The sequence below is a fragment of the Astatotilapia calliptera genome, chromosome 6 (genome assembly GCF_964374335.1).
Source record: "Astatotilapia calliptera chromosome 6, fAstCal68.1, whole genome shotgun sequence".
Lineage (NCBI taxonomy): Eukaryota > Metazoa > Chordata > Actinopteri > Cichliformes > Cichlidae > Astatotilapia > Astatotilapia calliptera.
In genome coordinates this window covers 10,035,275-10,058,367 of record NC_137427.1, presented here as the reverse complement: position 1 = coordinate 10,058,367, position 23,093 = coordinate 10,035,275, and the positions used below count along the sequence as shown (strand labels likewise).

The 23,093-nt window shown below is 40.1% G+C and overlaps 1 protein-coding gene across 1 annotated transcript in view; it reads right to left on the bottom strand.

The window, feature by feature from the left end:
• Positions 1 to 19,180, bottom strand: part of gnav1 (guanine nucleotide binding protein (G protein) alpha v1) — a 35,065-nt gene extending 15,885 nt beyond the window's left edge. Inside the window, exons 1-5 of the mRNA XM_026170155.2 lie at positions 18,637 to 19,180; positions 18,327 to 18,418; positions 7,843 to 7,935; positions 7,185 to 7,345; positions 5,050 to 5,178 (exon numbers count right to left, since the gene is read on the bottom strand). Of these exons, the coding sequence (XP_026025940.1) occupies positions 5,050 to 5,178; positions 7,185 to 7,345; positions 7,843 to 7,935; positions 18,327 to 18,418; positions 18,637 to 18,766 (605 nt within the window). The 5' untranslated portion in view covers positions 18,767 to 19,180. The remainder of the gene's footprint in view (positions 1 to 5,049; positions 5,179 to 7,184; positions 7,346 to 7,842; positions 7,936 to 18,326; positions 18,419 to 18,636) is intronic.
• Between the last annotated feature and the right edge of the window lie 3,913 nt (positions 19,181 to 23,093).

Below are 23,093 nucleotides of genomic sequence, written 5' to 3'. Positions count from 1 at the left end.
GAATTCAGATTAGAAAGAGGCTGCGTGAGATGCTGGGCTCCTTCCTGCAGCACCACCTGGGACTCCGCTCCCCCAGCTCTGATCTGACACCGTCACTTGGTGGTGACGTCAGCTTCTTAGTGTTTCACAAAAAAAACAAAAAAAAACAAAAAAAAAATAAAAAGGCCCAGACAGATTTTTTTTTTTTTTTTTTAAAAAGCAGAAACTGAGCAACTAAATGACGCAATTAATAAGACTGTGAGGGAAAGGTAGCATTTATCACCACAGAACAAAAGATTCGGGCACGATCAAAGGATCTCAATGCAGTGAAATGTTTCCTGAGTTAAAAAACAAACAAAAAAACAAAAACAAACCACAACTTACTTTTGTCAAATCAAGTCAAACATGTCACGTCTGCAGCATCCAGAGACATAGTAGAAGCATTTAAATGTCACGCCAATATCCCAGATGGCAGCCGTGTGCTGACAAACTGACTTTCTCTACAATGTTTATATGCTAAACAGAGATCGTATGAAGCGCTGAGGGTAATGTGTTTTATTATTATAATTCCATATGAGATGTAACGTCGAACTGAGATGAAGGACAGGTTGATATTGTGGTGGGAAAAAGGGGGAGGGAGCGCTCCTTTGGTGGATATTACTGACAAAGAGGTGGAAAATAATCTGATTTTCTGGAATATGATGACAGACACAAACCCACACACACAGAAAGAATGCGAACTGTGTTGCCCGTACCATAAAAGTCACACCGGTAAATGGAACCGCAAAACCAACTATTAAATTTTATGGTCTGTAGAGGTCAGTTGCTAAAGTTCAATAAGAACTTACTGCTCTGGAGTAAATCATTTCATCCCAACTCTGACATTTTTTTCCCACCAAGTCAGGATTATGTTTCATTCATTTCTACAAGAAAATGACTTTGATGGTAAATTTTACATAAGAAAAAACTGTGTTAGCTTTGCTATCTCCATAACGGCCTGGACATGACAACAGACACAACATCAATTTAACATTCATTGCCTGATTTGAGATTTACATGATTTTTAGCTACACAAACAGCAGGATTTAATATACAGACCAGAATCATACTAGATATTACCTCTAAAAGTAAAGTAAAATTAGCGGCTATTGGGGATATTATTTAAAGACAGATTAATTTTCAGGAAAAACACCTACAGCAGTCACCAACCTTTTTTGCATCACGGACCGGTTTATGTCCGTCAATTTTTTCAAGGACTGGCCTTTAAGGTGTCGCGGATAAATACAACAAAATAAAATGATACGACAAAACCTGTGGTATTTTGTAAATATAATAAGAAATGTGAATTAACTGTGTAATTTTATTAATAGCGTCCTCCTGAAATGCGCCAACAACATTGAGAGTAACATCCTCCTCTCTGCCCCTTAATGCTCTCTGGTCACTATGGTAACAGGTAAATATTTCTTTCAAAATAAGACACAACTACAACACAGGAAAAGACCCAGAGTCAACCGAGTTAACGATAAAAAACCCTGAAAACCATTAATTTCACGCCCCAAGCCTCAACTCTCGTGGCCTGTTACCAAAAGACTTACATGGCCTGGGGGCTGCAGACTGCTGACCTATGTCACCCAACTTGAAATCTCCAGTAGAGTGAAAAATAAAGTCACTACATAGGTATAAAAACTGCAGTTCCTGGAGCAACCACTAGAGGCTGTTTAATTCAGAAGTAAAACACAGAAGTAGTTGTTTACGGCCTGACATAAAAATATCTTTTTTGGTCTTTGCAAATAATTTTCTCTTTCAATTACATTTATGCAGGGGACGCATTCTTATTTAACAGACTGGCTTTCAGTAATATTAAGATTTTAAGGTATGCAAGGGTTAAGGGCGGGGCCACTTTAGGGACAAATGTTAGACTGATGACAAAATTAACATGACATGGGACCGACCACCTGGTGAATGCACTTCAGGCCTGCATTCCACCTCTCTGATTAAAAATGTTATTTAACCTCCTAGGACCTGGCGTCCACATATGTGGACATCACATTTTGGGTTATTTAGACCAGAATACTCAATTTTGCTTTACGAGGACATTATACTGCTACTGTTCTATCAAACTTTTAAACGAATATCGTCATATGTGGCTCTTATTTTTCTTAAAAACAAAAATAAGGTTAAAAAAAAAAATCTGGTAATTATTTGTTGTTCATTGGGCCCCAATATGCCCCAATATCAAAGAGAAATTAAAAATGCATACTGTGGAAGAGTGCGGGTCTTAGGAGGTTAAAAAAAACAAAAACAAAAACACTAAATCTTGATGGCTAAAAGGCTGAAATCACTTCAAAAAACACTGTCTGCAACCCAATGAATGACATTCTAGGTGACTACATCCATCTTTTATTTGCAGTGAATATAATTACACCTTATAGGCAGGTCAGTCAGTTTCTTATGTACCTGTAACTTTAGACTGTACTTTAACTACAACCTGAAAATCCTTCAAATGTCATACATTATCATCCATCACTGAATAACATCTGATCTGTCCCAGATTAACGCACCCAAACACAGACAGTAAGAGACTGTATGTGCATGTGTGTGTGTGTTTTACATATAAACATTTTATATTTTTATCTCTTCTCAAAAATAAAACATAAAAAGCTGAACATTTCATTTTAACAGCAGGAAATGAAAACTGTCAAAGACGATCAATACAACTCGCAGCGAATGCTCTGGCAGATTTAATTGACATATAATTTTCTAATTCTATGCTGCATTTCATTCCATCGGCCCTAACTCTTCTCACTCCCAAACGTACTGCTGTACGTTTACTGATTCAGGTGTTTAGATTTCAGCCAACAATTCAACTTGTTTTGCCAGTAAAAGCACTTAAAAGTGACGGTTCATATCAATCACATACAGTTCAGCTCACATTTTTACTCAACTTTAAACTCCTGGCAGCACTTCAGATGAATTATAAAGTACTTTGATGCTTTCACTTGAACTGAAACCTAAACTTCCTCCAAAAGTATTTGTGTTTTGTCTGCCACCTGTACGAGACTTTCAGCATTTTACTGCTTAACTTAAAATACCCAAACACAGGTGCATTTGCTCAAGAAAGTTTTGCTCTGTTTTTTCTTTACATTACTTAAAAAAAAATCTAAGCTGAAAACAACAGCTAGGGAAGTAAGGATTAGCAAAAAAATGGCGTCACTTCCAAGCCAACCTCGGGAATTCCTTTATCCACACCTCATCATCTTTAAATAATTAGCAATTAAACCCAGTCAACACCCAAAGTCTCTTGTGCTACCTGTATAAGGACAGTCTGGGTTATAGCCTGATGTAACACCTTTGCTCATAAAGGTTTCACCAGGAGAACAGCTACAGACTACAAGTCTTATTTAAGTTACAACAAAACATCAACCAAAAACAGTAACAAATAATCCCAACAAGAAGTGATCACTTGTCCCCACAAAACAAGTGGTCTGATATGACTACAAGTTTCCACAGCCATAAAATTCAGCAAGATAAATGCAAGTGTCCATCTGCAAATAAAGAGTCACACCCACACCCACAGTGTGGCAAAGGAACACAAAGTTACTTTTTTTCAGTTAACCACATTTACAAGTTATTCAACAAAAGTGGGCCGCAACTCTAAAAGTCACACTACAAAAGAACTGCATCATTATTCAAAAGTCACCAATAAACAGTAATGTAGATGAACACAGCCATGTTCACACAAGGCTATAACCAAACACTTTTCAAAATAGCATAACCAACCACGCCCATCTGCAGTACTGTTCCAGGAATGTGGCAGATTCCCACCCAGAATAACCAACAAGCACGATGACCTAAATCAGCAAAGAAAAAAAATACTAAAAAAGATATGCTTCAATATAAGGACAGCACAGCCATCTAGCCCAAAGGATCCCGGACAAACCCCCATTTATGTAGCACAGACGGACACAAGAATTTTTGGAAATATTGGTTTTACTTTAAATTTCTTATAATTAGTGCTGTCAGCGTTAATCTCGTTAAAATGACGTTAACACCATAACCGCATTAATGCCTCAAATCTCTGTTAGTGAGTTAATGTGTTCATGGGGCTGCACAGTGCTAACGTGTTAGCACGGCTAGCTTGTTAACACGTTAGCGCCGTCCAGCCACACCCGCATTAAGTCGCTTATAGAGATTTGCTGCGTTAATGCGGTTATGGCGTTAACGTCATTTTTACGAGATTAACGGGGACAGCACTACTTATAATCTAAGAAACAAAAACAGCCATGACAGCATGATGAGTGCAACCAAAAACTGGTGCTACCCAATTTATTTACACACCAAAGGTTCTTGGACTTCAACTGGAAGGACAGTTGGGGCTGCAGAGCGTGTAACAGTCATACGACAAATGTAAAAGAGTATTTATCAAAAAATCTGATAATAAATATTTAAAAAAATGTGTCACTAATCAAATGAAGCACCGTTTAAGTAAGGCGTTGAATATTTAATAAAACTGCATCGATATGAAATAAAAATGACTATTTTTTCCTTTAGTGACATTTATTCTGCATTAGTCACACTGCAGAGAAAATCAAGTTCATTAGTACCTATTGCCCTGTCGTGACCGTCAGTGGCTTCAGGAAATGAGTTCAGCCATAGGAAGATGATAAAGAAGGTGGTATTATGTGACAACGGCCCATTGATCAGAGATGAATATGGTCATCTGACAGCAGTCTCCTGAGCTCAGATACCTGCCCTCTGCTGCTCCACTGATAAGACCGAGCCACTGATGCTTCTGCGTATGTGTGTGTGTGTTTGTAGATGAGCATAAAGCCAACTGATAGGTGTCGTATTGACGTATTGAATGAAGCCGCCCATCTCCATCTTATATCTCAGGACTATCATATGGCTGTAGACTGAGATAAGACAGTCGCAGCTAAAGAAGTGAAGTAAGTCGGTACGACAGGCGCTCCCTGCAGAAGTCAAGAGCAGACCTGACAACAGCAGCTCTGAGTGACTCGGTTCTTGTATGCAGAATCATCCTTCACCTTAATAAAAAAGAAAAGTGACTACCTGAAAATAAGGTGGTTGACTTTGAACTGGGTCTCTATCACGCCTGTCGTCCTCAGTCGTACTCGAAGGACGTCTGTCTCTGTGGGCACGTACTCAGGAGACATGATGCGGCTCATGTTCTCAAAGAAACTGGGAAAGGAGGAGGAAGGAGAAGAAGACAGAGGGAAGGGTGCAAAAAGGTTAAAGAGCCAGGAGAAACAAGGGGAAGAAGAAAGAGAGCGGCAGGGAAATTAATAACTTGAAAACAAACTTGAGATCAAAAGAAAAACCAGGTATCACTTACGGGAGTGGAGGCTAACACATTGTGTGTTTGGTGTGGCTGAGTGCGTGTGTTGGGTGTGCAGCGATAAGGCTGAAGCCCCAGGGGCCGCAGCGGTTGATCACGATGAATATTCACACTGTGGTTTACCATAATAACACACTGAGGCACAGCTTCTAAACACAGATTAGCTATTTACACAGCTAGTGTAATCAACTGTATCGTGTGTGTGTGTGTGTGTGTGCCTTCAGTAAAATGTGATCTTTTTACACACACATTCACACGATGGCATCTCCACCTATGTGAACTGACTGTGACATTCTCTACCCGTCATCCTGAATTCGTTTCTTGGACAGTGACACACATCCTGCTGCTAAAAAAAAATAAATAAAAAAATAAAAAATGTTACACAGGGCAAACAACATGCAAGAGCCTGTTTGGTACTTCTGTTGTTGTGAGGACCACTTTGAGCTTTAGTCGTTATTTTACAAAGCCAGCAATTTAAAAAAAAAAATAAAAATCTGTTTGCAATTCCTCAAAATACTGTATATAATGCAGATTTTTGCACTGCAAGTGATCTGCAAAGCATCTTTTTGCAGACGATGACTCGACTCAGCTGCTCGCCAGCTGTTTGCGTTCTGGTTTTATTCAAATGCAAAAGCGAAGTTGCTGAGAAACTATATTATTTTCCGGTTAATTCGCCATCCTGCAGAAATTTCGTCACCATTTGTGGAGGGATTTCTGTTTTAAATTTCTGACATTCTGGCTGGACTCTCCGTACAAGCAGTTAACAGATGGCAAGAGATTTGCAACTGTTGCCAGTTTATCACAGTTAACAGTTGGAAACACCTGAAACGTCTAACAAGCCTTTTTATTGGAAATCAGTGAAAGGGCTTTGATTGAATCGACAGACCAGCAGTATTTTTACATGGTTTGACTTAACAATAGTAATCATAACAACAGTAATGGCATCAGTCAAATTCAATTATAAGATGTGTTGTGTGTGGTATTATTGCAATTGAATCCATTTGTGGTTGCGTCAGGAAGGGCACCTGGTGCCGAGCTGCCCACTGTAGCAACCTGTGTTTTCATTTTTAAATATCATGTTTATCGTCAGTGCACACTCTTTGTGTTCGTCTTTAGTTTGTCCTCATTTTCAAGTTTCTGCATATCCAGTTTTCAACAGCAAACTTGGTGAATCCAATCACAACAAATGACAGCAGACAACAAATATCTTAATTTGTGTTTAAGAAAACACAAATTAAGATCAAAGAGTAATGCATTGTGTCAATAAGAGTCCTCATAAGTACTATAGAAGCACAGTGTGTGTGTGCATGTGTGTTTGCAAGAAGGTGATGCATGGTGGTTCTCAGTAGGAACCAAGAGTCCTGTCGGTGTAGATAACCCCAAAGCGAGGCCTCTCACAGGGGCGGAGGATGAGACCGGACGGCCTCCTGGTGGGTCAGCGCTCTGTCTTATTTCTGTTTCACACACTCTACTTTCTTATTTTCAGGCTTCAGCCTCAATTCTTTGCTTTCACTATGGTGTCATCACTTTTGTGTCTAATCACAATTTTTTCCCTATACTGATAATTTTAAAAATGCCTTTCCTCCTTCATACACGCATCCAAAACTAAAATAATATCTGGTTTATGTATGTATTTAATGGCTTTTATTTTAAGATATACAACAGTTGTGGAAGTATATGTGATTCCAAACTGTGGTCTATCTTCCTGCACTGTTTACTTTCTTCCTTTCTCCAGACATTAACTCCCAGTGACAGTAAGCAGATGGCTCAGCATCAGCTGCTAAGTCCAGCTAATTAGTCCCCTGCATCTCTTCAGCACAGCGTGAGTCTGTTCTCGAGGAGTACTCACTACAGCGCCGAGTCATTGAGCTCGTACTCGTATCCCCGGGCGGCCGCGGCCCTCACTCCCTGGTCGGCCCACAGGCAGGACAGAGCATGGCTCAGGAAAGGAAAGAGCACCTGGTCTTCGTCAAAACAACGCCCACACGACAGCACGGAATGGGCGTGAACCTGCCAGAAGACAACAGGGAGACAGAAATTCAGATTAATGATCAGGGAGGAGCGATTGGTCAGATAGAAGGAAGCCTAAATGATAGAAAAGTTTATGAGTCTGTCTCCACATCCAGACTTGTTAATCACACAAACACATACACAAAGAGATGCTCACACACACATTCTGATGACATCTAATAGAGGAAATACTTTGGTCATCATTGCCCAGCAGGATGTGCTGTGTAGGTGGAAAACACATGCACTCTGATAACTTTGACAGTAAAGTTCAAATTAAATTAAACCTCACAAGCAAACCACCCACCAGTGGCCTAACTTTATGCTCTCCTTCAATGAAAGCTGTGTAGCTATAGTGCTAAGATGCTGCCCTCTAATGGTGATCCAGGTGACGTGCAGAGACACAAGAAGCACAAAACTCTAAGAGGGCAGGAGCAGGATGACAACGACAGAAAATAAAAAGACCAAAATTGAAGGTGAGAGAAGTCGAACATGAGTACCTTGTTTCTGTTGTTAGCCAGGTTGATGCGGAGGGTGCCCATGCCATGGAGGACAAATTTCATGGAGGTCAGGAGGTTATCGAGCACTGCCGGCTGCCAAAGAGCACAGAGCAGAGGTCAAGTTCAACCACAGGATAAAAGGCACTATCGAGCTGTTTGAAGCTTCTTCTCTGATCTTGTATTGTAACTGACTTTCACCAATCAGAGCTCCTGATCACATCTTCATTTGCAAAAAGCAGCTGCTACCCACCAGGGAAAACCACCCAGTTTTCCTCATGTTACAACCCTGGCAAACACTGCCCCTGAGTGGTTAACCCCTGATAGTATACTTTGCCAGTTCAGGTTTGTGGACCTCTGAGACCTGACTCATGTCCTTCCTGACTTGGTACTTGGAACTTAGTTGAGTCCAGTCAGTGTATCTGAGTGTGGCTGGGATCCCCATCTGTTGGACATTTAGATGATTCTCCTCTGATTCTACTGAATGTTATAAACTTGTTTTGGTTGTATCCTCTTGATTAAGTGATTGTGCTGTCTGCTATATAAATAAATCTACTACTACTAGCCCACCAAAGCATGTCCAGTCCTCTAACATAGAAAGAATGTGATGCATAAGATCCTGAATACACCTGAACAACTCAAATTAAACTAATTTCAAAAATCTGTATTCATGCTTACACACCTGGAGATTTGAACTAACTCAGGTTGTGTGTGTGTGTGTGTGTGTGTGTGTGTGTGTGTGTGTGTGTGTATGAGTTTTTGTCTCTGTCTATCTGCTACCAACTAAAGATAAGCTTCACATTCCATCACAATTCTACCACAGTCTGGTTGCTCTCCTCTTTGTGTGTGTGTGTGTGTGTGTGTGTGTGTGTGTGTGTGTGTGTGTGTGTGTGTGTGTGTGTGTGTGTGTGTGTGTGTGAGAGAGAGGTGACAAGGCTTCACCTAACCAGAAGAGCTGAGCAAACAGCCCTGCATTGACTTGCATCACAAATAAGTTGCTTTGTGTTTCGTCTCCTTCTGACTCACAATAAAAGTCACTCAGAGATATACAACTTAATATCACAATAACTTTGTCACTTTGAGTCTTAAAAACCAAATAATGTGTTCAGTTTTTCCTGCTTTATGACCGTGAACTTCACTAAAAATCAGAATGCTTCCGGTAAAGGGACGAGATTTGAGATGTGCAACAAATAATATAGGAAAAAAAAAAAAAAAAGATATCCGCCTGGAGCTGCTCAGATTTGTTAGGTCACTTAGTGAAAATGGAGGAAAACATGCTAGTCCTTATTTATTTCTTTTACAGAAACTGTTCTAACGGTTGATGCTCAAACCTCCACATAATGACATCAGCATGTATGCAAACAATCTCTGTGAGACTGCACTACACACTCAAGTTTCACATCTTTTTTTTCTAGTCTTCAGTCTGCATGATATCACTGAGAGTGCTTATTATGTATGGTCATCTCAGGGACAACACTCTGGCTTTAAGCACAACAGCCCAATCCACTTGTGTTAAAACTTGTTTTTTATGAGGAAGCCAATCAGAAGGAAACTTGTTTCAGACAGATGAACGACTTCACATATTTACATTTTTCTTTCTGTTGTATTTTTCGACCAGCGGCAGTGCTGCGAAGCAGTGTTTTAATACACAGACCTTTGCGTGCATGCTGTGCACAAACGTAATATAGGAAACAGTTTCCCAACGCCCTGCTGATCAACAGCTGTTGGCTGCAGATATGTCAGCATGTCAGAGATGTCGGAGAAGACCGAGAGTGGCAGCTGATTTGAATTATACACAGCTTATATTATTCAGAAAAGAAATGTTTATGAAGAAGAAATTTCAATTAAAACAACATCACATGTTTATATGTTAATATATACTTCATCTGCAGTCACTTCTGATTTCAAACCTGTATGGCACAATAGACAGCATGCTGTTGTTTGTCCAAAGCTCAAAAGGTTTAACAGAGTTTATATAAACTTGATTATATTTCCAATAATTACTATAATTTTAATATTTATGAGTCTTTCGAGATTCATTGGCTCATGGGGGTCATTCGAAGTGGAAATTCACGCCTGCACTGGGCAGAGTAGTGTACAAATAGTGTCTATATGTGCCCTCTATATGGATACATGTGCACTTTAAGAGACTGAGGTTTTACAGACACGAGACCACTAACTATGTGATATTAAGTGGTTACCTATTTTGGAGGTGTGACAACTGTGATAACAATGTAGGCTCAAGTCACACAAGCCTAGAGACGGGTCAGTCACAGCAACCACTATTCCCCCTGCCAGCTGGTAAAAACCACTATGGGATTGCTTTGGTCGCTGGCATATTGCTGTAGTGGAAGTGAAAGACTCGTCTGCAAACACTGTCCAGCTTCTTTCCGAGCTCTAGTGAAACTGTGAAAAGCGTGAACGCAAACGAGAAATGGAGACAGTTCGACTTCAAAGTGAAAGTTGTGCCTCTGCCCTGCAGCCAAAATATTTCAAATATTCCAAAGAGCACAACTCTTCTCCATTTCCAAGCTTGGCTAGTAGTTACAAAGTATTTGCACATAAAAAACTACAGGCAGCTGTGGCAATCTGCTAGTAACCAAAGCAATCACCTTTGATGCAACCATTTCACCCAGCAGGAGCCAGCAGCCTCCAGAAACCACTGCCAACCAGTCAGGAAATACATGTTTTTCTGTAGCAACGAGCGCTTGCATCACTTCCAATATGATAGACAACTCTTGAGCAACTCCACATGATGTCACACGAGAAACCTCAGTTATCCGTTATTGCCAAACAACTTTTCTGTGGCCTGTGTATTCAACCCTGTGTCAGAGCAAAATCTGAAATATTCACAAAAAAAGAAATCCATTTGTTTACGTTTACGGACATTAAACTGCAGGACGTATGTTATTCAGACCCTTCAGTGGAGATGTGTAACCCTGGCAACCAAGAAAACTGAGCTTTAAAAGAAGTGGCAGCTGTTTTATTTTAAGCCAAACCATGACCTTTTTCTATGGCCCGTATGGTACAAGGGCGCTTGCAAAGCTTCAAGCGATAAAATCTTCAAATGACAACAACAGCACATCTTCTGTTTCTATCCAGATACAGATAACAGCTGCACACAAGCAAACAACAAGAAGACAACCAGCCTTCATCTGCGATATTCCATAACCGGAGTCGAGGGGTTGTTTTGACCAGGCAGTTACAGTGACGTGTAATACGGCATGGTTACACAAGAAATCTTAAAACTCACCAAGCTTCTTTGTTAAATCTGTAAAAGGAAGAAAAAGAACTGGTTGTCCCATTGGTACAACATCCTTGTGTCCCTATTGGAAAGATGACAAAGGAGCCGGATTATCTTTAGTTTAGACTGAAAACTGGACGTGCGGGTAAATATCGAGGTTACTAATGCTTATTAAAAGGCAAAGATTCACACTTTGCATTCACTTGCCAAGTGAAAGGTCACCGGTTCAATTCCAACTAGAGACACACCAAATAGCATTCCTAACCCAGTCGGTACCAGTTGTGGCAACCACTTGTGACAAGGGAGCAGCCAAAAGTGCCCATTAAAAGTTTTTTTTAATAATAAATAAAAGTAATGTTTGTCACCAGACATGTGGATCAAGAAATCACTTAAATATAACCTGTCTGATAAAGTGAAGTAGGCTAAAATATCTTAAAAAGAAAAACATCATGTATCTAAAGAAACTCAAGAAGTCAGTCTGGGATCTAAAGAACTGCAGGCTTGACTTTCCTCAGTTAAAGTCAGGATAAATGTTTCGACAATAAGAAAGTGACAGGGCAAAAATGGCATCAATGGGAGAGCTCGAAAAAGGACAAAGTCTCATCTCACAGAAAACATCCTGATGGTTCACAAAACCTTTTGTGGACATATTCTGTGGACTAATGAATATTTCCCCAAAAAGCTGAAATTTTTGGAAAATTTGGATCCTATTGTATCTGACATAAAACTAACAGCATTTCATAAAAAGAAAATCACACCAACAGCCAAATATGGTGGCAGTAGTGTGATGGTCCGGGGCCCACTTATAGCCCATTTACGCTAGTATCTATATGTACGACAAATTAGCAAAACATAAGAAATCAGCAAAGACGCCAATAATTTTTCACAGCAGTGTAGGTAGATTTAAGCACAACAAACATTGAGCAAAGTGTTGCATGACAATCAGTAAAATAACTGGGATAATTAAAACACAACAAAGGACATAGTTTAAAAAAAAAAAAAATTAAAACATAAATATAAATGATTAAAGATAACAACCAGAACTGTTGATAAAAGGACGATGTTAATGATTGAAGCTAACATGAAGAGGCTAAAAGAAAAGCTGAGGGGAAGGGAGATTCAGAGGACTGATCGGCAGTAGAAGTCAATGTGTGACGAGGGGTATAAAGCTGTAAGCTATTAGGAAAGGTAGGCAGCGTCAGAATAGGAGAAATGCTTAAATATGTAACAAGTATGTGAGAAAACAAGAAATCAGGACGGGGCAAATAATTTTCACAGCACTGCGTGTCTTCCTTTAGACAATAGATGTCTTTATTGGCATTTTCAAATTTTTCACAGGTATATTTATTGTCGCGAAGCTGGAGATCATCTTCAATGTTTACCACTTTCAGCATTTTGCAACATACACAAAGTAGCAATGAGGACTTTGTGTTTGCTCCGGGCTGAAACTGAGCTGAAGCAGAGTTCTCAGGTTCTCGGAGATGGAGTAGCTCAAAGGTAAAATGTAGCACTAATATGAAACTTCAGGGAAATAGTTCACAAATCTCAGTTACACTAGTTTACTTTCCCATGAGAACAAACAGGTTATTGTTTCAGCATTGTGGGCTTCATCAAAGTAACGGATCAAGGCCACAAAAACAAATGGAAGTGACAAGTCTGGCAGATAATTGGCTTTAAAAAGCTCTCAGACATATTGCTTATACTTGTATTTGATGATTTTCACCAGATTTTTTACCAGGGTCACTGGTTAAAAGACAGACAAAGTTTCATTTTGTTTTAAATTATTTAGATTTAAAAACAGCAAAAACAGATTGAATCTGTTCATCGATAACATGCCTTTACTCTCGCATCTGACCTCACAAGTGACTCCAGCAAGGATTGGGTTTAACCAGGTAGCGTAAGTGAAAGCATGTGTGTGGGTGTGTAGACGCTTTCAGAATAAAAACAGTTGCACAACACATGTGGTCATAAAGATACAAGAAATACAGTTATGTTTGTGCGAATTATGCTTTTATGTTTTGTGGACTTTCACAAAAAAATTTGAAAAATGTTTATTCAGATCTGAGTTTGAAATACTTCTCGATTCAGTCAGCAGCACCTACACACTCTCTCTCTGCACCAGCCTAACAAACCAAATCAAACACCTGTGACTGATCTGCACCGACTGACACTCACTTTGAAGAAGCTGGAGCTAAATGAATGAACTGAAATAAGCAGATGCCGAGAAAAAGAGCCGCTAGCAAGTAAACATGAATGCAAATAATGCAGGACTCCAAAAATCAGTGCTCTTAGTTTGAAAAGCAAGAAAAATGCAACACAATCGATATATTTTTAGAAGTTCAGGAGTACACACACATGCAGCTTAGTGAGGAAGGTGAACTCTCATATTTCAAGTTGAATTAAAGTGATCAAAGCTTCATAAAGACAATGGAAGCATTTACTATAGAGGCGTCACAGTTCATGCTTCTATCTTTACAGCTCGTCTCAGGGTAGTGATTCAGTTGTGCTTCCTCACTTCCCCCTCTCCACCTTTGTTGTCTTTATCAATTGTTTCCCAGTTCGTCCTCCCTGACTCAGCTTATTCTAGTTTAGCACTTACAGAGGAGAAGAAGAGTAGCAGGATGCTCACTGTGGCATCCTTTAAGTGAACTTGTGCAATGTGACAGCATTTAGTTCCACCCAAAGTTGCACAATTTTTTCACCGAGACTCTTGTATTGATGATGGGAGTCAGTCCACTGTGTAAAGTCTTTTCCAACCCAAAGATTCTCAGTGGGGTCTGGGCTCTGTGGTGACCAATCCATGTGTGAAAACAACCTCTCGTGCTCCATGAAGTCACTATTTTGGTTGCTTTATGCTTGAGCACAGGTAGCGCTAAGGCACCCACGGACCGCCCGTCTATCTGCGGAGAGTATTTGTTGTTGACAGAGGCAGTGTAGAAATTATGTGATACTGTATTATGTGGGCTACTCGTGCCTGTGCTGCTGTTGGTCCATCAGCAAGCTGAAGTGAAACCAGGTGTTTAAAAAACAAAAGTATTCGCCGCTTCTGCTTTTCATGCTGTGTTGTTTATCTTTGATGATTCTTTTTTCACACTTCTCCCATTTAGTTCCATATCTTGCTCCACTCGTCAACCAATCAGCATTCGATGAGCACATAGATTATCCAAGACTAATAACATGCAGTTGGGATTTTGGAAGAAAAGCTAAGGAGGGATTTTGTAGGTGAAAACCCATCAATGTTCACAGGCCAAACAGACCATAAATGACATTTTTCAAAAGGGTAAAAGTAGCTTTTCACAAATGTTGAGTGTTCTCTGCTCAGACTGCTGCCCCATGACATACATGGATGGATGGATGGATGGAGGGACAGATGTTAACCCAATAAAGAATTTTGAGTCACTTCCACAGTTCTTTGCTTGATGCCAATTATTTAACCCTTCTGAAAGAGAGAAGCTCTTTTTTCATCTTCCTACATATTGTCTTTAGTTTAGGAAATGAGAAGCCACTCACTGCACCAGTTTGGGTTAAATAACCTGTCACCAACTTAAACATACCAGTGACTAAAGTTTTTATACAGTTTAAGGCTCATCCCCATTTGCTTGGTTAAATCCAGGCGGTGGCTTCCTCCTAAAAGCAAATTTCACCATTTTGCAGGCATCTGCAGATTTGCCTCTGGTAACTTGTTTTCATGCATTATCTGCATCTCTCTTTGATCATGCCAATATACAGAGATGCTTCACCAGCAATGGTGATGAACACCTTTGGAGACATCTGTGCTTTGTGTGCAGATATCACTATATCTCATTGTCTTTTCAAGTGATAACTGTTAACCATTTCAGAGCATTTGACCAATCAGTACAGAGCACATACCCTGCAGCCTACAGGAGTCACTGTATGGTAATCTGAACTCATTATCAGCTTTACCTCACCTCTCAAGGAGTAAAGTGACACCTTGTTTTTACCAGTGTGTGTGTCTGTGTGTCCTTTTGAAAGGAAGTCCACCAGATAGAAATCCACAGAGCCTGTTACACCTTTTGAACCTCTGTTTCCAGCTAGATTCAGCAGTTCAAAGTATTACGGAAACTTTGTGTTGCACTGTGCGTCAGCAAAGACATTATGAGTCCCATTACAACAACATAATCGCTAAATCCGTCCAGTTACACTGAACTATTGTCCTGGTCCAGCTCGGCGTTTGGATCAGCTCACTGAGCACAGAAAATTAACAGCCATTAGCACATGTCTCGTGTCAGAGCAAACCACGACAAAGAATGTGACTTAACTGGCAGCGGCCTGATATTTAATCATTAACTACCAACTTTTCTTTTAACAATGAGTAACTAAGTATAAGAGTGTAGCATGAGTCTGCTTGCAGGCTTTGTAGTCACATTTGAGGAAAAAGCTCAAAGATTTATTGCATTTCTCCAGCAACTTGTCCTTGACAAAGGTTCTTAGTGAAACACCTGAGTCAACAGACGAGATTACAGGCTCAAAAATACGAATTCAGTTGATAAAAACTACTACATCAACAGTGCACCCACACACACACACACACACACACAGAAAAACAGAGCTGTGTGCACTGGAAGGGAACAAAAGGAAAAAATGTCTGCCCGTCGGCATGTCCAAAGTAAAAACCACACCACGGCCTTGGGCTGCAAATAAAAGAGGGATGAAACAAAGAGGAGCCCACGTCCTACCTTTCCTCCACTTATTACTTCTAAACAGGCTGTCCTGTCATGGTCCTAACACAACCCAAACCTAAGAGCCACGCAGAGAAATGTAGGAATGTTTTCTTAATGCCTTTCTGGCTTTTGCTTCAGATGATATTTCATCAGAGAAAAAACAAAGTGGAGCAGGGATAATCTGTTCAGGTCAAGGCAGGGTTGAGGTGTTTACTACTGTACTGATGGAAGCACGGACTCTTATTCCAAATAGAGGGCAATGTGTCAGAGATAAACACAAACACATGTGAAACAATAGGTGAAAGAGCGATGAGCTCATCTGTGTATTTTTGTGCATGTGTGTGAGAGAGAAGAGGGCGTGTTTTTGTTTGCTGTGGGAGGCTGGGACGACAGGGGAAGGGAGGGGGGCGGAAGAGCAGGATTGTGGGTTGGTGTCATTTTTCCACTTTAAAATAAGGGCGTCACCTGAGAACAAAACCAAACCCAACTGACACCGGCAGTGACAAAAGAGAGGTGCAACTGGAACTCAAAATGTGTTGAAGCATGTATGCAAAGTAACGCTGAAATCAAATATGTATTTATGAAACAAAAAATGATGTATGGAGGATTGTACCTGCCAAAAATAAAATAAAAATTGAATGAAGCATAGTATATGGATTAGCCTCATTAATGTATACCTACATTAAACCAACTGTACTGTTGGTATTCTGTCTGTGTGAACATACAAAGCCCTGTCAGGCAGACAGTACCTCTGCAGACTCACAGTCAGTTTCTTGACTCTCTTCTCCTTTCTGTGTTTTGATAAAAGTAAAATTTAAAAAACCCAAAAAACTGCATTTCCTCAAGTGGCCACTTGAGGTAAATTCCCAAAACAAAGACTCCCACATTAAAAATCCCCAACTTTACAGCATTACAAAGCAAGTTTACAAGCTAGCATGAAGACACATTTCTCTATAGCTAAGACACGGTCACTTCTGAGCCCAAAAACCCCCCCAAAAACCCTAGCCATGTCCATCTTTTATATACAGTCTGTGGCCATAAAGCATTAGTGGACAGTAGCTGATCCTGGCCAATTAACTGCTCCCGAAGTTATTGCAAATCAAGGGGACGCCCCTCCCCTCTCCAACACACACACACACACACACACACACACACACACACACACACACACACACACACACACACACACACACACTTCTATCCAGACATCCGGTTAACTTATTTTAAATGAATACTATAGTCAGCACTGGTTCAAGAAAAACTCCAGCCTCCTAACTTTCTTTTCAGCTTCGTGGTCTGTTTCACAATCTAAAAAGAGGTTTGACTGTCAGACTTTTCCACTGACAGGACTGTTATTGCTGGGAGACAGAACAGGTAACTGAAGCATGATGAAGACCCTTCCTGTCATCACATCATTAAACACAGCAAGGAGAAGCAAGAGAATGAGAAGGGCAAAGTACAGCAAAGTAAAAATCAGGAAAAACAATAAGAGAAGAGGTCAAAGAGGATAAGCCCTCATTAAAAACAAGCTAATGGGAGAAAAAACTGTGTGTGTGTGTTGAACCGTTTCCATTCTCCCCTCCCCATCCCAACCTCTAGTACAACAGAGGAATTTGGCTTTCAGTCACTCTCACACAAACAGAAGGAAGAGCAGATGTGAGCCAAATCACTGCATACCAACTTGTGCCTGATCCTGGGTATCATGAGATATCTCCCCCCCTGCAGGAAAACCAGGCTTTGCTTTCATTTTCCATCTCATCTCTATCTCTTCTCTAATCATTAAAAAAAAAAACAAACTGAAATGCATTCCTGTGTCTGCAGCATAATCTCAGCTCTTTGTCGAAGTCATGTTATTACCTGAAAGGAAACTAGACTCCAAATCAGGGATGAAAAACTCATTTTACATTGAGGGCCACATACAGACCACTTTCATCTTAAGTGAGCTGGACGAATGAAACTCCCCCTTTTGTCATTGCAAAGATGTTTAACTACATACTTAATTCCTGAGATATTTTAATATAGAATAAGGAAGAGCAATGGCTTTTTTAATTAATTAAATAATATGAAAGTACATCTCATTTTTTCTAGATGATAAATGCATAAAATTACAGAAACGTTTTTGGTAGCTCACTGCCCACAGTGGCCTGTGTGTATAAGCAAAGTTTTTTATGATTGATGAAATTTTTTTAACCAAGATTTCTATAGTAGAAAGTGAAAAAAGGGAACTTTTCTGCCATTTAATCATTTCTCTTTTACTTAACGTCTGTGCTGTGGTATGAATCACTGGAGAGGTCTTTATCAGCAGGAAAAGCTGTAAAACTTACATTTTATGCCCTCTATCATGTTTGCAAAACTGTCCAGCGGGCCGGATTTGAGTTTTTGCCGTTCCAGGTTCTGGTCCTCGGGCCTTATAGATGACACCCATGCTCTAACCCCACACGTGATACTGATCTTTTGAAGTCATGCATTTGTTTAGATTCTCTACAAGAGCTTAGTGGAAGCACTATATGCTAATAAACTGATAAAAACACAGGCAGGGTGAGCGTGAGAGTGTTTCTCACCTTGAAGGTGCACAGCTCTTGCTTGGTGAAGCCATTACTGTGGATGATTTTCATCTGTTTCACCAAAGTGCTTTTGCCGCTCTCTGCTGCACCTGTAGGAGAACGTGAGATGGTTAAAAAAGTGTTTTAAAACTTGTTTTACTGTGTGTTCAACTGTGATCGGGCTTTATTTGTAAAAGTTATCTATAAAATCAAAGTGTGGTGTCAAAGTAGGATTTGTGCTTCAAAAATTAAAGTTTACATGGAATATCTGAGTTATTTTAAACTAAAATCATCAACAGCTGGGTTCATTTAAAGCTGTCAGTCTCACCAAGAATGAGTATTTTAACCACGTTCATCTCCCGCTTGGCAGATTCGTAAAGTTCTCTGTCTATCTTGGCGCTGTGTATCCTCGCCTTCTTCTGCTCTTCTGTAACTTCGGTACCGAGGCACAGTCCCATCCTGAGCGCGCATCTCCTCCACGAGCCCGGCCAGAGAGAAAACAAAAGCAGGGCAATCCAACCTGGGATCAGTCCGACTTTCTTTCTACAAGCTGCATATTCCGAGTTCGGGCTCTGACTCTACTCCAAAACTAAACCGGCAGAGCGAAAAGAGGAGTTACCTCGGCAAAGAAAAAAGTCCAGGCCATTGCCAAAACAACCTTCTTCAAACTTCCAAGAGTTATTTCAAACTTTCGAGACAAAACTGATTTTACGCACAGCCACAAGCGCTTTCCCCCCAGTTAGCGTCAGGTTTCAGCGCCTGTCCTGGGCGTTAAAAAACAAAAAGAGAGAAACCGCAAATCTGCTCGGCCGCTTTCCGCCGCAGCAGTTCAAACTCTGTCCTGCCGCCTTGGCAAAGACCCCAACTCATCCAAAAAAAGAAAAACACTACCTCCGCCCCCTGCTGCCCGCAACCCAGATGGAAATCCTTTGGACTTCCTGCGAAGCGACGTGCTGAAGTGCTGCTGTTACTCTGTGTATTTCACCTGTTCATGAAAAATAAAATAGGCGTGACGTAATTAAAAAACTCCACTTACTACATTATAGACCTAATTTCTCTTTACTTTTCAGCTGTTAACACTTACTTTAATTGTAGCCTACAAAAACACAATCGACTTGCGTAACGTCGCGATGACGCACAGGTAGGACGTTTCAGGTATATTCAGTTATCATGTTAGGTTGTGCAAAGGCATGCTGGGATTTACAGTTTATGAGCTCGTCAAAATCCGCCTCCTAAAAGAGAGAAACAGATACGTGGTTTAACAGGTTGTGCAACAAAACAAAAGGGTGTTTGTAACCATAAAAACACTTCTACTGTGAAATGCGAACTATTTCATATCAGTGTTTGGAGCATTTAGAAATAACGAGTGGTTTCTAAATGAAAAAGCCTTTGTATGAATTTAAAATTATTATTTTCCATTAAAAAAAACTTAGCTGTTCAATATGAAGACATTTTAATTGAATACTTTGCCTTTATATTAGTTCAAATTTCATTTGATCAGACGATCTCATTGAGACAACTTGTACCTAGGCTGATCAAATATCCCTCTTTGTGAGAGACTGTGCAACATTGAGTCTTTTTCTATCTGTCCCACATTTTGAGTCAATGTTGCACATTTTCGACTGATTCTGCAGGACACGCACATTCCTCACGCCTGGCTTTTACTCACTGCATATGAAAGAAAGGCTTTTTATTCAAGTCAGAAGAAGGTCAGCCTGTCTAATGGCGTACTCATCATCAGGGAAAGTTAAAGGGACCAAAAAGTCAAAACCTCTGCAGAGCTGAATAAAACATATTGTTATTGCTGAATATAATGAAAGCTCACACAAATGAAAAAGTAATGACATATGCTGAGAGTTTTTTTTCTCCTTTTCTTGCTTGAGTCACTTTTAAATTTTGCATAGGAGGAAAATGCAGTGTGTAGTGACACGGTATATGGGTCATATTTGGATAAAAAAAAACTGCTAAAATGAGCAGATATTGTTAAAATAAAAAAGGTATGCCAATTTATGGATACCTCCAAACTGAAAGCTAAAAAGAAGCCTGCTACCAGGCAGAAGAGCAGAGGAAATAACTGTGAAATAAAATTCACACATTCTGAATTTTTATTTCATATCTCTTAGGAGTGTCGACGTGTCCCATCTTGTCTCACACAAACACAGTGCTTGCCCCACATTTAGTTTGTTGGGATATAGTCACCCTACTTATACCTGAAAAGAAAAACAGTATAAACAATACATTATTACAAAGATCACAGGATTCCATAATAGTTTTAAACTCTCTAAAGGAATGATGGAGTCCTGTTTCACAACAGTAAATGTATATTTACTGGTTTACTGGAAGGCTTAAGTGACAGCTTTCATGATAAACAGCAGATCTTTATAAATTGGACTATGGCATGGAGGGGTTGGGTGCTGGAGTCTTGTTTAGGCTGCATGACCATACAGAATATCTTCATAGTTGAGGAGAGACATGACGGCTGACTTAACAATACCTTAAAAGGTTGGAGAAGACAGACATCCTTTTATTCAATCCAAGAAGTTTAATTTTTAACTTTCTCAGCCAGATGTTGGATATAAATCTCAAATGAAAGTCTGCTGTTGTAGCTCTTGAGCTAAATTCCTGCTTTAGCCAGGGCCGCTATAGACAAAAGATTGCTATGTGTGTCTGCAGTGATTCATATTTGGCATGGGAAGCCACAGCGAGAGCCAGTGCAGAACACTGATTCAGGCAGATACAGCCATGAAAGGAGGAAATGGAAGTGTGGGTTGCAAAGTGGCTCGCAGATACACCGTAACCATGTTCAAGAAACAAGCTAAATAGCACACCCTAATTCAGATTTGCCAGTGAGATGTGTAGAAAGGTGTCAGCTGAGCCACTGACTGATGTGGGCTGGCACCGACTTCACGGCCTGACTGAACTAATACAAAGCTCCATGTTTTTGTTGGACTCAGCAGGAATAAGGCTGATGCCATTTAAAGTTTTAATTGCAGGATGGTCAGTGTGGAGAAAACCATAATTATACTTATACAATAATTCTTTTCTGCATTTAAATCAAGTCTGTGATTAAAGGGTGCTAGTTGGAAAGTATCAAAAGCCGAATGAAGGTAAGTCAGAGCCTGAAGTGAGCCTAGTGACTGAAAGACACTAAAATATTGATTAGTCTGATTTCTTTTATGTGTTTCCTTTATTGTAAGTATTATTTTATGTTATTTGTATCACTCTTAAAGCATAAAAACAATTTCCTCCAGAATGTCTAATTTGTGAGATGTTTTCTGGATGAAAAGCCACTGGCATTATTTCCACAAACCAAGTGTATCTCCTCTTGGTTGAGTGCCTCAATAACTCAACATGTGGAATAAAGTCCATGTGTTTTCAAACCTTCAGCATCCGTACAGAGCTCTGAAAGTTAGATCAAACAGAGCTTCTATGTGTGATGTCCAGAGTGATGCCCAAACTCCTCGGGAACACTGAGGATTGCTGATTAAAGATTTACTGTTTTTTATGTGAAGGTTTGCAGTCTTTGGTCAGATCTGAGGGTGGCTGGATGGTAACCATGTGAGTTATTTGTTTCTGAGTGGCTGTGGCCTCATTTCACCGCCTCAGTGAACCGTGACTATGTGCTGACCACGCTCTGTCATCAGGCAGCACACATTATGTGGCAGCGGTAATACAGACATCAAATGCACAAGTAGGGCTGCTTTCTTTCATCTGTGCAACATGGCTAAAATTAGAAACATCCTCTTTCAGGGTGAACTTGGAAAAGTAGTTCATGTATTTGTTGCTTTGAGGCAGGACTATCATAATTCACTATCGTTAGACTGTCCCAAAAGCTCCCTGAAAAGCCTTTAGTTAATCCAAAACACCACAGAGCTCATATGTCTCTTCACTCAACTTTAAATCCAGAATTGGATTTAAAATCCTTCATCATAGATACAAAGGCGTGAATGTTCAGGCCCCATCATATCTTAATGTGTTCATAGTATGATTAACGATAAAGACAGACGGCCACCTACAGGAGCTTTTATAACATCCCATTCTAAATCAGTCCTGTGTTTACAGCTGTGACAGTTTCCACTCTTCTGGGAAGGCTTTCCACATAATTTCAGATTATGTCTGTGGAAAGCTTTGCATATTCATCCAGAAGAGGATGTGTAAGGTCAGACATCTCTCTTCTAGTTCATCCCAGAGGTGTGTGATAGAGCTGAGGTCAGGGCTCTATGCAGGCCAATCAAGTTCCACCAAGCTCATTCAGCCCTGCTTTTATGATCCCTGCTTTGTGCAGTGGGGCATAGTCATGCTGCAACAGAAAAAGGGGTTTCCACAACGTATTCCCACAAAGTTAAAAGCATATAATTATCACAAAAAAATTAAGCTCATGCAATAAGATTTCCTTTCATTGGATCTAACAGGCCCAGACCGAACCTGAGAAAACTATGATTAAGAGGTGTGACTTAATACTTTTATCCATATAGTGCATTACCAACTTCACTCTCAGAGTGCAAGGGTACTTCGACCCATCCCATGTGGCCAATCCCTTAGACTGCAGTCTTCTCTGAGTCAAAGCTCATTTAAAATGGGCTGAGGTGAAGTGAAAAACTGTTCTGTGATCCGACGAATCAAAACTAGAAATTCCTTTTGAGAAACATGGATGCTGCCTTCAGCTTGTTATCAGCACTTGGTTCCAAAGCTGACAGAGTGCATTAATGTCTATAGAATTGGCAGCTTTTACTTCTGGAAAGACATCAGTGCTGAAAGGGATACACAAGTTTTAGAGCAACATAT